This window comes from Leptosomus discolor, chromosome 1, assembly GCF_034619465.1.
Source record: "Leptosomus discolor isolate bLepDis1 chromosome 1, bLepDis1.hap2, whole genome shotgun sequence".
In the NCBI taxonomy this organism is placed as follows: domain Eukaryota; kingdom Metazoa; phylum Chordata; class Aves; order Leptosomiformes; family Leptosomidae; genus Leptosomus; species Leptosomus discolor.
This window is the reverse complement of record NC_141391.1, coordinates 117,233,401-117,247,465: the sequence shown is the minus strand read 5'-3', so window position 1 is coordinate 117,247,465 and position 14,065 is coordinate 117,233,401. Positions and strand designations below refer to the sequence as shown.

The 14,065-nt window shown below is 45.8% G+C and overlaps 1 protein-coding gene across 1 annotated transcript; it reads left to right on the top strand.

The window, feature by feature from the left end:
• The first annotated feature begins 960 nt into the window (after positions 1 to 960).
• CD2 (CD2 molecule) lies at positions 961 to 12,737 on the top strand. Its single transcript, XM_009951361.1, has 5 exons — positions 961 to 1,021; positions 3,864 to 4,160; positions 6,673 to 6,915; positions 10,400 to 10,519; positions 12,529 to 12,737. Exons 1-5 carry the CDS (start codon positions 961 to 963, stop codon positions 12,735 to 12,737), a joined length of 930 nt encoding a protein of 309 aa, XP_009949663.1.
• Positions 12,738 to 14,065: the final 1,328 nt, after the last annotated feature.

Below are 14,065 nucleotides of genomic sequence, written 5' to 3'. Positions count from 1 at the left end.
CAAGGAAGGAGAATTGCATAAATGAATGAGAAACATTTATCTAATATTGTATATCTCCTGTGCCATAGCTTTCCTTCTGTCTTCTTTCTTGGTCTACATCTGCAATAAAAAGCTGGCAGATTTCCGTGGTAGCTGTAGCAGAGGGATTGTGCTGGGGTTGATACGATTCAAAATCCTCACCACTCCATCTGTTTCATATTGGAAACAGGAATAAAGGTTTTATTAGCTTCTCATGCATTTTTTGGATCTAACTACCATGCCTTCTTCCAGCTTCTTTCCTCACCATCTTTCCTACATCAACCAGCCTCAGGGCTGGTTTCTGGCTAGACTTAAGGCAGTGTTTTCATCCCCTTCCACACTCATCCCTCTTTCACAGCTTGCTTAAATGGCAGCCCATCATGGATCAGGCATTTATGCAAAGGTGATCCTGACAACTTCCAAGGGAAATGTCTCATTTCTACATGTTTCCTAACAGCCATTGGCTACCTGCTCCCTGCTGGGGGTCCTGGGCTTGCTGTCCCCTTGCTGCTGCTGAGGCTATGGAGGAGCAGAAGGATTCCCATCACGCCTCTGCCCCAAAAAACGCATCCGTCCCTCTAGGATGGTGGCATGCAGATGCTGGAGTTGAAGTCTTCGGGTGAACGTTGGAGAGGACGAGAGCCCCAGCTGGCCCTCCAGCTGCGTAGCCAGACCTCCAGGGCATTCCTGCATTTTAGTGTGTGTTTTCCTTGTCACTGCATGTTGTTCCCATCCTGATAAAACGCCCCATCAAGAGGTATTTCTGCCCATGGTTTTCTTGCCTGTGCTAGAAACGAGAAGTGCTACAGTGAGAGCTGGAGGAGGGGAGGAGAGCACGAGGGCTGTACCGACACGTCCCATGACTGCTCACAGCAGAAAATCCTTTCACCAGCCAGGAGCTATCATTAGACAAGGCAACATTGGATTTTTTTGACTCTCAAAATGAACTTTAGGAGGATTTTCCTAGTCAAGTGCTTGGTGTTTTTATTTCCCAGTGTAAAATGTGAGTCTTTCTTACTGTTTTTTGCTCTTTCAGGCTAGCATTGTTAAAATTAAATTTTAAACCATTTACAACTTGCTGGGATGTTACTGATAAGAAACTAGGTCCACTTTCTCGATGAGTGAAGACCTTTGGGTTATTGCTATTATTATTTGATTTAATTTTCAGCTGGGAGGGAGGGCAGGACCTGAGTTTCCTATTCCAGTTACTGTAATAAGCTGTAAACAGTTTTGGTTTTTAAGTTAATGAGTCTTAATTTGACACGTGTATAATGAGAAATGCCAGCATGCAGTTTTCTCCCTGCCCTTGAGGTAGCTTGTACTACATGAGAGATCCAGTTCATGGTGCATTATCGCATGTAATTTCCTTTTCTTATCGAAGATGAGCAAATCTTTTGAAAATGCAAATTATGTTCTTCCATAAATATTAACAGAAAGAGTGATATATTTCAGTGTCTTCAGTGGAGCTGAAGCCTAAGATGTGAAAACAGCAAGCAAATACATACATCTTTTATATTTTGCATATTATTGCTCTCATTATTTTTTAAAATATTAATCTAAAAACTAAATTAAGGTGTTAACTCATAGATTAGAGAAGGTTATAAGAGTTGGAAACAATACAATCATGCATAGGCTTTTTTTTCTCTGTTCATTCCACTACAGATTGTATGTAAGGCTATTCTTTTCCTCCAGAACAAAATTAATAGATAAATAAGGATTTTTTGTTTGTTTGTTTACATGGAATATAAAACATCTTCCCCAGCAGAAATGAAGATTATTCCTTTGAATGGAAAACTTGTTTCAAAGACTTGCTTACTTTTCTAAAGTTATTATGGGAGCTTTTCCTTTTAACTCTTTCTTCTGACTGCAAGTGAGCTCTATGCTGCCAGTTCAGATCTTTCTGCCCCTTGTCATTAGCAGAAATGCTGTTTCATTAGCTAAACAGATTTTTAGTAACATATGTGTGGGATACTCAGCTTTCCATTAGCTAGACTCTGGAGATCAGATAAACATCCAGAGATGTGTCTAGGTGGTCTGTCCATACAGAGGCCATTGAATTATCCTTGAAAACGTCAATATTTTTTTTTCTTTACTTCCAGAGAGAAAAAATAAATGGTAGTATCTGTTATGCAAAGAAATCCTTTTACTAGCTCTAAATACCTACACATAACTGAGCAGAAACAAGTACCATAATTCAAATATTTGAGTATAATCTGTAATGTCATCTGTGTGGAGGATAGGTCCTTCAAAGACTGTTTGGTTGATAGCTTGATTCAAGAATATTTCATTAGATATGTCAAATACCTTGTAAGAAATGCAATAGTGAAATAACAGCCTCTCGTTAGACTGAGGGTGATTTGCCAGAAGCACTTCAGTATTAATTTTCTTGTTGCACAGACATACTATTTTAGCTCTTTGATTATCTCTAATATTGTTAGTTTCATGAAATAGCAACTGGATTGCAGTTTCTCCTCTGTGATATAGTTTATCATTGTCCTAGATACCAGGAATGAAAGACTGTTATAAAAATACGCATAAACATAGTTTTTCTCTCTGTGGGGAAAAAGTGCTTGAAATATATAAAATTAGAGTAGAATCAGCTCTAGCTTATGATGTAAAGAGAAATCCTCTCCTGCCGATCAGCTTTACCCTGTAAATTGAAGAGGAATGAACATAAGAAAATGACAAACAAAAGTTGTGGCTCAGAGTGTGCATTTGGTGACCAGTGAGCTTATCCAACCTGACATGTGCGAGCACTTTTCTACCTCCTCCTGCAAATTTTCCACCTGCCATGGGGCTGGAGACATTACCTTACTTGAAGTGACCTCCTGGTAAACTTTGTACTCCAGAGTCCCAGTTTACCGGAGATGGGCCTTGTGAAGGCTTGAAGCAGCCTGGAGGGGAGAGGGCAGGCCACCCAGGCACAGCCAGAAGAGTACATCATCTCCATGGTAGTAACGTGATTGATGTTTAGCAGCCTTGGCTTTCCTGAATATCCCCTCCAGCAGCCACCTGCTAAGTGCTGCCCAATCCTGGTAGCACCTTTGGGAAGCACCTACTCTTACCTGTTGTGTAGAGGGGACCTGTGATCAAAGGAGACTTGCAAAGAGAAAATATTTTTTTTTTTTGGCCTTTGCTTATCACCTAATGTCTCCAGTGCCTGAGCAGTTCACAGGATGCGGTTAGCTGTTTGTTTCTTCCTGCCTTGCTTGCCCCACTGTGATCCTGTGCTAGGAAAATCAAGCGGCTATAGTCTGGTGGCGCAGAGTGCCTGGGATATGTGAGGAGGGGACACTGCAAGCTGGCAGCACTGGGCCTGCCTCCAGTTCAGTGTCTTAACTCACTTACTGCTTAACATGGGCCACTATTATTATTATTATTGCCATCACTGTTATTACTGAACTGATCCTGCTGTCCAGGCCCACTACTAGTTTGTGTTCTTGCTGTCCACAGTAGTGGCAGCTGTAAATACCAGCCTGTGCCACGTGCAAAACACACTGAATCGACCTTATTTTCAGGAAGGGTTAAGTTCATAGGCAGACATGAATCTTGGCATGCAAAATCACTCCAAATAAGTCAGCCAGAGAATAAAGCCAGCCTTTGAAAGTCAGACTCTAAGCTTTGTTGCCTCTCAGAATCAAATTGGGCACTGACATTTATCTAATGAACAATCAAGAGGCACTTTGGAGCAGAGGAAGAAGACAGCATCAGTAATCCAGAGAGGCTTAGGCAACTTGGGGAGAGGTAGCAAGTGACAACCTTTTGGGTCACCACTGTGGCTGCCAAGCGGGGCAGTGGGGTCTGCTGGAGACATGCTGACAGGCTGGTTGTGCTTCCCTTTACAGGCTCTGTCACCAACTGGGTTTATGTGGCCGTGAACGAGTCGGCTCTCCTTAGCATCACTGCTGCTGGGACTGCGTATGATACAACATGGCTGAGAGGCAGAAAAAGGTTGCTTCAGTTAAAAGATAAGAAAGTTAAGTACTATGTGAAGAAGGAGCAGTGCAGATGTAAGGTGTTCCTAAATGGGACTCTGCATATAGAGCAGGTGGCAAAAGAGGACAGTGGAAAGTACTCGGTGACTGTTTATCAGCAGGATGGAAAATTTGAGGCAGAAGAAGACACAATGTTGATAATTCAGAGTAAGTATTTACTCTTCCCATACCATTCCCAGCATAGCAGAATAAGACTTGGTATTCCCAGTCTGTCCTATAACCTTTTTTACTCATTGCCCCCCTTTCTGATTGTTGTTTTTTTTTTTTTTTTTGGGGGGGGGGCGGGCAGCTTCTGAGAGATGTGCGTCTTTCCTCCTGACACTGACAGCAGTCTGCTGCTCCTCTCCCTTCTCTTGCTCCTAGTGATGCCCTCTGGTCCCCTGCTTCTTTCTGGTTCCCCTCTCTGTCAGCCACCGGGTTTCTACGTGTGCCCAAGCAAGCAGCCGTGAGCACATCTGTGTTGGCAGCAGGGTGAGTGCGGACGGCTGTACTGCAGCACCGCACATGGTGCCTGCACCCCTTGGGCCCTGAGCCGGGGCAGCACTGTGCAAGTGGGGCTGTGCTCCCAGCAGCACCCTGCTGCCAGAAACCTCCTGTGGCAGCACAGCACCCCACGTGAGGTACGCCTGTGGCTGATGTGCTGTGCACTTCTGGCACTTCTGGTGCTATTTTACGGACAGTGAGTTATGACCTTCAGTCTCTAGCTACTGCTCCAGCAAGGTGAGCACCTTGTGTTGCATCTGCCAATCTTCTGAGGAGAGCTCAGCAGCCCAGGTGGCACTAAATGCCTGTATTTACGCAGTGTGGTCCCTCTCCTTTTTCGCTTTAACAGAAAAGATAGCCAGCAGTCACCTTCCCTGAGATACACCACAATAGGATTTGAATTTGCAGGGGAAGAAGACTGCTGCACCCTATCCTTGCATAGCATAACACAACAAGTATGAAGACTGTGTTGTTCAAGGCACACTTAAGCAAACGCCTGGAGATTTCAGCTGCACGGGTTCAAAGCATGAAGGCAGCCTCCCTTCTTGTACTGTATCTTGTGCTGAGACATCAGAGCAGTAGGAGCCCAAAGCTTTTACGGCAAGTAGGGAAGATGAGGGATGGCTTTCTTCTCTTTTACAGCTGCTGCCACCTCTCCAGACCACTAAGCTGTAGGGTGGGTTTTCTTCACAGCAAGAGGATTATTTTGCTCTGTCCTTCTTCAGCCAGCATGTACACCTCTGCCAACCTCTTGAGTCTGCTGGCGCTACAGAAACAATGCCTTGATAAGGCAGCAACGACAGCTGTAATGGTTTTAGCAGGGTTTCTGCACAGTGGGAGGCCCTGTGGCTAAGAGACTACTTCGGGAATTATTATTGCAAACTGGCTGCAGATTCAGGAAGTCATCAGGGCCTGATGCTACTTACTCCTGCCTTAAGACACCAAGCTGTTGTTGGGGTGTCCTGGGTTCAATTTCAGTTTAAGGTTGCAACCCAGCTATGTGCTGCATTGTTTCATCTACTGTGCAGCAGAGCAGTTGCCTTTCCTCTGACAGGCAGTTTTGAAGTAAAGTCCTTTAGTAACTGTCAGGTGCTAGAGTAATTTGTCACCCAGATTATACGTTGTTACTAGGATTGGACAAACAGTTGTTCCACAAAATTAATAGTTTAGATGATATCATCATGCAACTCCATCATCGGGACCTGGACTCCAGTGTTGCACACTGGGATGTACCACTGAATGATAGGTTGCAGCTTGCAGAAGAGGATTCAGCTTAACGAGGAAAGGGTGGCTGCAGGTGTCACAGTGTGAACCTAGACTGCATGTGCTATGAGCAGCCCTTATTGGCTTTAAAATTTATGATCTCGATAACTTACACTGCCTATAACTAGAGGTGGCCCTGGCATGCTTTTGTTTACCTGGTCTAAAAGGTAGAAATTAGATTTTTTCCATCTAATCTCCCTACCAGTTGACCCTAGTTGAGGAAAGCCCTGCAGGCTTTTCTGGCTTTTTCAGTGCCACCAGTGATAGGCAATCTGGAACCGAAATACAGCTAGCTGTTCGCAGGATGTAAAAAGAGACAGGAATCCATTCTCTGTCATTACTTCATTGAGAGCTAAGAGGTGTCTGGTTTGTGTTTTCTGTTTTGTTTTGATGGGTTTTCATGCTGTGGCTGTCATCTGAACTGAGTGCTGTTGGTAGTACATAAAGCATTGTAAGTAGCTGTTTGTCCTGCCTTAAAGGAAATCTCTCCTGATGGGCACAGGCAGATCACAGCCAACTTCATTTGCACTGACATGTTTGGGCTGGAGCTGGTGGGGGCTGTGGCTCGGAGTGCCTCCCATCTGCCGCCTCCCCTGAAAACACAACTTCCTCCCCTCCCCTTGCCTGGCTGGGTGGCTGTGAGCCAGGCTGAGCCTGAAAGCAGTCCAGCCATGGTGGTGCAGCTCTGCTTTGCTAGGCCAAATATGTAGGCTAATATACTGCATTTTCTTTAGTATTGCTGTGTTACTTCTGTAGTAGAGGTCTAATTTGCTCTTCATTCTTCTCTGGTCTCATTAGCTGGTGTTACTCCCTTGCTGCTTATTGGGGGCTAATTCTCTGTTCTGTTTAATATTAGAGGTTTTCACAAGGAGAAACCATCTCAGACATGCCTGTCCCTTCTCTTCTTTTTCAGAGCCTGTCCCTCAGCCAATCCTCAGTGTCGAATGCATGAATAAAACTGTATTTGTCACATGTGAAGTAAAACAGAAGACTAAAGATGAAACATTTGTAATGGAACTGACCCAAGACAAAAGCAAAAAAACCCAAAAGAATGCAACAAGGTTGGAATTGCAAGCGCAGTATTCTGGGACGTTCAGATGCATTGTTAAGAACCAAGTCAGTGAAAAAACAGCTGAAAGAGCAGTTAAATGCTCAGGTAAAAAAAAAAAAATAATCTATTTTTACCAGAATCTACTAGGGCTGACCCACAAAGCCTGATGCAGTTGCACATATCTGTAGGTCTGGTCCAGGTGCCAGAAGCATCTATGGTTCCCAGTACCCAGTAGTGCGAGTCTAATGCTGCCACAGTTATTGGGAGCTGATACTGCTGTGGTAGCTGGGATGTGAGACATGCTTTCTGATTGGCATTTCCCAATCTTGTCACATCTCCACCCTCCCCACTGTACTGCTGCCTGCCCCACTGCTACCCTTGTGGCATCCCTCCTCTAACAGCAGTGAGGGGGCAGTGGGATATGAGGTGGGCCATGCCGGGGGGAGTGGGATATGAGGTGGGCCATGCTCTTCCTCTTCTGCTGCAGCCAGTGATGTTTTCCCCCATGCTTAGTGAGACCTGGGGGTTCCTGGAAGAGGAGGAGAGCTTCCTCTGTAGTCAAGAGCCTTGTGGGTGGCAGAGAGGCCCCCGGGGTGCACTGCAATGCTGCTTCCACCAGGCGTGAAGTCTCCTGGGGGAAATTGTAGCCTGCCAGTGAGATCAGGCTGGCTGAGGAGTAAGTGAATGAGAGTCTTGCTCATCCCGTCAGTGCTGACTCTTCTTCCAAAAGTTGCCAGAGGCATCCTGACAGACTTTTTGGTGTCAGCATCCTGACAGACTCAAGTGGTGTCAACCATCACTAGTGGTAGACCAATGAAGTAAAGGAGAAAGCAGGGAGGTGGGTCTGAAAGTGTTTTAATCACACACAGAAGCCTGCAAAAGGCAGAAAGCACTTCCCCCTCATTTTTGTCGTCCTTTATTCCTTTAAAACTAATGATACTTCCCAAAGGTTGACTTCAGTCAACCAGTCCAAAGCTAAAAAGTTAACTTCAGTAAGATGGTATAAAATGACCCAAGCTACCATGACATAAATGAACAGCTTAGTTTTTGAAAATATGGCTTGGGATCTTCTCCTATGTATATGAAGCCATGGCATTGATTTCAGGGGATTTGCTCTTGATTTACATCCTCATGGTGAGGAAATCAGTTGCACATTATTTTTCTCTTCTCCATGATCATACCTGTGAAGGTGGTGGTTGCCTGGTACCTGTGGATGGGTGCTCTCACAAGTGTAAAAATAAGCTGCTTGGACTCTCCAGCTTGGCCCAGAAATCAGTTGTGGAGAATTTAGCTGAGCTTTGGGGTTGCACAGCTCAGATGAGCATGGCTCAAAAATACCATGGATTTTCTTATTCACTTGAAGCATCATCTTTCTAAACCACAGATGCAGCAAAAGAGCTAAAGGAAAGGCATTTTAAATGGGCAGAGTCATGCTGAAAATTATTAGATGGGCAAAAAAGTCATTACTCCCCCCCCCATAAAAGTTTTGAAAGCCAAGGCAAAAACAAGGGACAGATCATACTGGTATGGCACTGGATATGATGTTCAGTTCAAAGTTCAGATTTCCAGTGCAGTACTGGGGAAAAGTCCTTGAATTTGCTGGGCTTGGGTTCATCCCACCTAACTGTGATTACTTCCCTTAAAGCACTCTCTTGCTCTGGATTCCTGTCAGGAATAGTGGAGAGTGGGGGGCTCATGAGAGCTGGCTCAGTATTTCCAATTTCCAGCTATTTCTGTCATGGCAAATTTAGGGAAAGTCCAAGTCTGAAGGCCAGCCCATGGTGTGAGAAGGGAAGGAGTAAGCCTTAAGGTACAGAGGCCTTACTGAAGCAATCCAAGGTCTGCTGTGTCTGACTGAATGACAAAGAGCCGAGGGATGGGGTAGCCCTTGCCTCCTGAAGGATCCCCCTGATGCTTAAAATAGCTGAAAAAGGATTGTTTTCTGCTGCTGCATGAGTGCCTGACCTGATGGGCTGCACAGGCCAATCGGTGCTAGCACTGGGAAAGGGCTGGGGCAGGGGATGTAGCATGGACTTTGGAGCCAGGTGTGAAAACATGCTCCTGGATTAGGTCTGTTTAAGGCAGGGCAAACTAGCTCAAACATTTGTCTTAATGAAGAAATGCTGGCTGAAGCTGGCCATCCCAGGGCACAAGCCAGGCAAGCATGGGCCTGCCAGCATTGCTGATTTAGGCAGGCACTGCCCATCAGCTAGACACATTGATTTCACTTCTTTTCACCATTGAAAAGTGCTCTTGAAGGGTGAGTTGGATGGGAGAGTTTGTTTTTTCTGCAATCGTTAACAGAGAAATAAAAGGTTTTCCACACTGATCTTTAATGTACAAATATAGCATTTCTCAGACACCAAAAAACCACTAAAACCATGTAGCACTACCCTTCCTACTCAGACTAAAAACCCATCAAAACTTTCTGTGCAGTGGCAGGACTCTGCCAGCTCCATAGTAGATTAAAAATCCTTCAGCTTGCTGTCAAACCTCCTTCCGACCTGCTGCCCTCCACAAACATCTGGTCCTGCATTCGAGGCCTATCACCTTGAATTTTGACCTTGAGCAGGCAAGGCATACTTCAGATGGGCTTCAGCTCAGCTAACTTTTCATATAAGCATAGCTATACTATGAATCTCCCCAGGTTCACCTTACAGTCAGCTGGGAGAAGCAGGCATGGAAAGGGCAAAATATACCTTGGTGTAACACTGGCTGCTAAAACAGGTGAGAAGAACCTCATCACTAAGGGTACTTGGCTTTTTTAACACTGGGGCAGCCCAGGCTGATGGTGACCTTTATACTGTAGACATCTCAGCTTTGGTGTCATCGCTCTTTTCCCTTCATGTGCATACCCAGTGAATGTTAAGGCTGGTACCAGTGGTGTCGTCCCCTTTGGAGCTTTGTCCCATGGAGAGCCAAGGTGCACTTCTGCTCGGTTCAGCTCCATGGTGCCTGTGCTTGAGCCTGAATGCGGAGTGTCAGGAGGACAGCCCAAGCAGGAGGTGGTGAAGGAAGGCCAGTACCCAGCAAACCTTATCTGGTGAAAATAAGAAACAGTCATATAAAATTTTGCTCACTGGGCAAACCTAACTCTCGTTTTGAGACTGGGGGTTATTTGGCTATGTTCTTTTCCTTTTCACTGTTTTTTTTAACTTGTATGCAGCCAAAAATTGAAGAGGAAGTACCAAAATACTATGAAGCAAGCTAGTCTCAGTGTTTCTAGCTCAGTAGGAAGTACTTGAAAAGTTCATTTTGTTAGATGCTGAGCACTGCATGGATGCTTATTGTCCTTAAAAGGGTCCATTGCTAGCAGGAACAGGGCATTTGTGGTAATTTAAATAAGATGAGCTGGCACACATGAATGCTCTGGTTTCAATTTTCTGCAGAAGTCGAATCCATCAGGGAGCAATCAAAATTCTCCGCAATAAGGACCAGCAACTTTCTGCTGTGTACAGAGAAAAGGCAAAGGGTGGACTTTCTCACTGGGGCTGACTTTACAGTCAGTGGAAGAAAATACAGAATTCTAGGTAGATGCTGTGCAAGTTATTTCTTTCCTTCTAACATCCTCTTTCATTCCCTTAACTAGGCCAGCTGGACATTTATCTCATCTTAAGCATAGCAGGAGGTGCAATCTTCTTTGTCATCTTCATGATTTTGCTTATTTATTGTATCAGGAAGAAGAAAGCAGAAAGGCTTGGAAATGATGGTAAGTGTTTAAAGAGCTTTATGTTGCTATCCAGCCACCTAAAATCTTAGAGCTTCCTGCTGACAGCAGCCCTGTGGGCAGGAGTATGCTCTCTGCCTTGGCATGAGAAATAACCTGGTTTTGGCATATGGTGAATCTCAGCAGATCAGCTGGCATTGACTGTCTTGGTTTCTGATATTTGATTTGAACAAAAGACTTCTTGTTCTCAAGCCCTTTTGTTTATTCCTGGGGGAAGAGTTGCTCCCCTAAAGCTCAGCCAAAGCCACCAGACGTGAGCATCCATGGGGCTAAAATACACAATTAGATATCCCATCAGCAGATGTTTTTCATTGAATTTATATGGTGTAAAATTAGGATTCTTGAAATCACTAGTCACATTTGGAAACATTGTAGATAGGGAAAAGGGGCAAGAAGGTCTCAGCTTTTCTGTGAGTTTCCTCAGGCATGTCACAGCACTTGTCCTCTTTACAAAACAATGTCCTTGGGGGCCTCTCAACGCTGGAGGTCTAACTTGGGGCACTTTAAAGAACTGAGGTTTTCAGAGTGGGCAGAGATTTCATCTGTTGTCCAAAATTCATGCCTCTTTAAGACCATAAGAAATACTCTGCCAGAGTCTTCTCTGAGAGCGGGCTCTCCGTCTTGACAGAGAGATTGCATTGAGGTACAACCTGGGTGTTGCTGCTGGTTTGGGTGGACAGAGGATACTGAGCTGCCACTCAAGGAGAATCGTCTGGCCCACCTGGAAGGGGGGGGGGGGCCTAGAGCAGGAGGGAGGCTGCCCTGGCAGGGCGTGTTTAAAGGCTTGGTTCTCGGTCCTGCCCCCACACCGTGTCAGGCTTCCGGCGTGGTCTCAAACAACAGCTAGTTTCTATGTGAATCAGTTCTTGAGTTACAAAATGGGAGTAAAACTCCTTTGTACACCACAACTGTCTTTGTCAAGATAAAGAGGGCAACGCCTGAAGGAAACCTCAGTTGATTCCTCAAAGGTGCCAGTCGTCAGGCTGACAAGAAGGGTAAGCATGACCAGTCCCACAGCTGAGGGGAGTGCAACCTCATCGCACCTGAGCGTGGGTAATTGGCCATGGCCCTCCTGCTTCCCTGGAAGTTACGACCATGAAGAACAGGCATGCGCTTTCCCCGTTCACTGGGAGGGCTACCACTGTGCAGCTATGGGTTATCTCGGAAAGCTTGCCATAGCTCGTGAGCACAACACTGGTGTGATCCTAGCCATCTGAGTGTTATTTTACATTATGGCTGTTCTTGTTTGAGTGGGATACATCACTCCCTCAGCTATGCAGTGATAGCATATCCTCAATTCTTGGGTCTGGATTCAGTAAGAATTAAGAAAAAGAGAAGACTAGGAAAATAAAAACTAATATAAGAAGGTGACTAGCCTCTTTGAAACAGTTTGGTGCGTCTTTACGGTCATTTCAGTGTCTCCCTCAGTCCCTAAGCTAAGCTGACCAACATTTCAGAAACGACGAGTCAGTGATCAAAAGCCAGCTGGCATGAATTTACTTCTACATGTGGGGAAATTAATGCTGGCAAAACGGACTTCTGGCTTCCAGGTACTTGGAAATCCCATCACCAATAGTGGCAGGGCAGAGTGCTTTGACGTTCCTTCCTGGGGTTACATCTCACTTTCAGTGGCCCATTTCCAAGAGGACAGAACAGCTCCGGCTGGGGGTGTCCATCAGTGACCACTGAGCCCCCGCCCCCTCCCCTCCCCCAGCAAAGTTGGTTCCCCCAACACAGAGAGGGCAGAGCTGCCCGAAATGCCCCCAGGTACCTTGACTTCAGCCAGGCAACCAAAAAACTTTTGGGTTTGCCCGGGATGCGCTGGTGGAGGTGATTTTAGTTGTTCCACTGGAGTAACAGAAACACCTGAGAGTGACAGTGGCCTTCCAGGTAAGACAATGTTTGGGTTTTTTCTTGCTTGGGCCAAGCACTTTCCCCTGGCTGTTCAATTTCAGGGATTGTCTGATTGCTGGGTCCTTCTGTCGTTGCAGATGAGGAGCAAATGATGCAGGCTCGCCAGGTAGACAGTGGAATGGTTGTGCGGGAGCTCCCTCAGCCGCCGTGCAATCCCACGCCAAAGCAGCTGCGTGTGCAGCAGCGGCCACTGCCACAGCCCCAGGTGCAGCAGCAAGCGCTGCCCCCACGGCCCAGGCCCCGCACTCAGCAGAGGACTCCAAACCACCCGAGAGAAAGACCTTGAACGTCTGCCCTGGGAGGGGCAGCGGTCTCTTCTCCGCCATTCACTGGGAAAAGAAAGTTTCCAATATCCAGTGAACCCGTCCTGTCCAGCCTTGCGTAATGCTCAGCTATGAAACAGCAGCTTTCATTGCAGAAAATTAGAGACAGCATCAAATGGAGATGAAGAGACCAAGTGGAGGAGATTCAAGGTGATGGGCATTCAACCCTGTGGCCATTTTTCTTCGAGTTCTCCATGTTAGGACATGAAGCATTGAGCCTTGAAACCTGTGTCTTTCTGTGGTTCACTTACTTGTACCGCACCTTGTTGTCTTTGTGCTTTTTGGATGGATTATATCAAGAAGAAGCTAAAGCTCTAGTGAGACAACATAGGCCTCAGGATCTTACAGGGTTTTGTCACATAACTTTTCTTCCTCCTGCCACACATTAGGACAGCTCTCTGGCTTCAGCACCAAATACATGACCTCCTGGATCAAAAAATAGTTGTATGTAATTAAACGCTTGTCTGAAGTTGAAGGAATTGGTGTCGTCTAATGTAGAGAAGAAAATACTGAAAGGAGATGAGAGCCTTGAAGCATCTGTGTGGAAAAAACGCATGTGGGAAAGGAGTAAACTTTTCACTTTTACTGTTGTGTTTAGAGAAAGGAACAAGGCTTAAATTGCAGCAAGCGAGAGTTAGGTCAGGATTTTTTTTTTTTTTTTTCAAATGAAGTAATGAAATAGATTTCTGGGAGAGGATCTCAAGCACTGGGGGCTTCAAAGGGTGGATGAGGCAACCATCTGTGAGGCGTACGCATCCTGCTGAGGGCCAGGGGAACGTGCTACACAGGCTGTTTCAGCTCAGATTTGCGAGACACCTTCCTGGCAAATAAAATGAAACTTTACTCTCAGCATAGGTCTGTTTGGCTAGCCAGACAATTTTTTTTTGTCATAGAAGAGGTCTGGTATCCATTGGCAGTGTTACAAACTGCCAAGCACTGTGATTACTAGTGGCATTGTCTGAATTGTCATGGATTTCCATCATAGGGCCTCCTGCTGATGTGAGGGACTGTGTCCCTTGATTTTGCTAGTAAGCACCTCATGTATAACCAGGTGATGATAGAGAACTGCTGAGAGATCTCCCTCCCAAAGCCAGAGGTTGGACTTCAATAACTGCACCTGCATCACCCTCCATGTGCTGGACAAACACTGCTCGCTCCTTTGGTCCTTGGAGATGTTCGTAACTGACTCTACAGGGCAGCTGAGGAGGTGAGAGAGGACAGGTCTTTTTAGAGCAATGTCTGAATGGGTACACTGGCCCATCCGGAGTAAAAGGCAGTGCAGGTGGAGGGG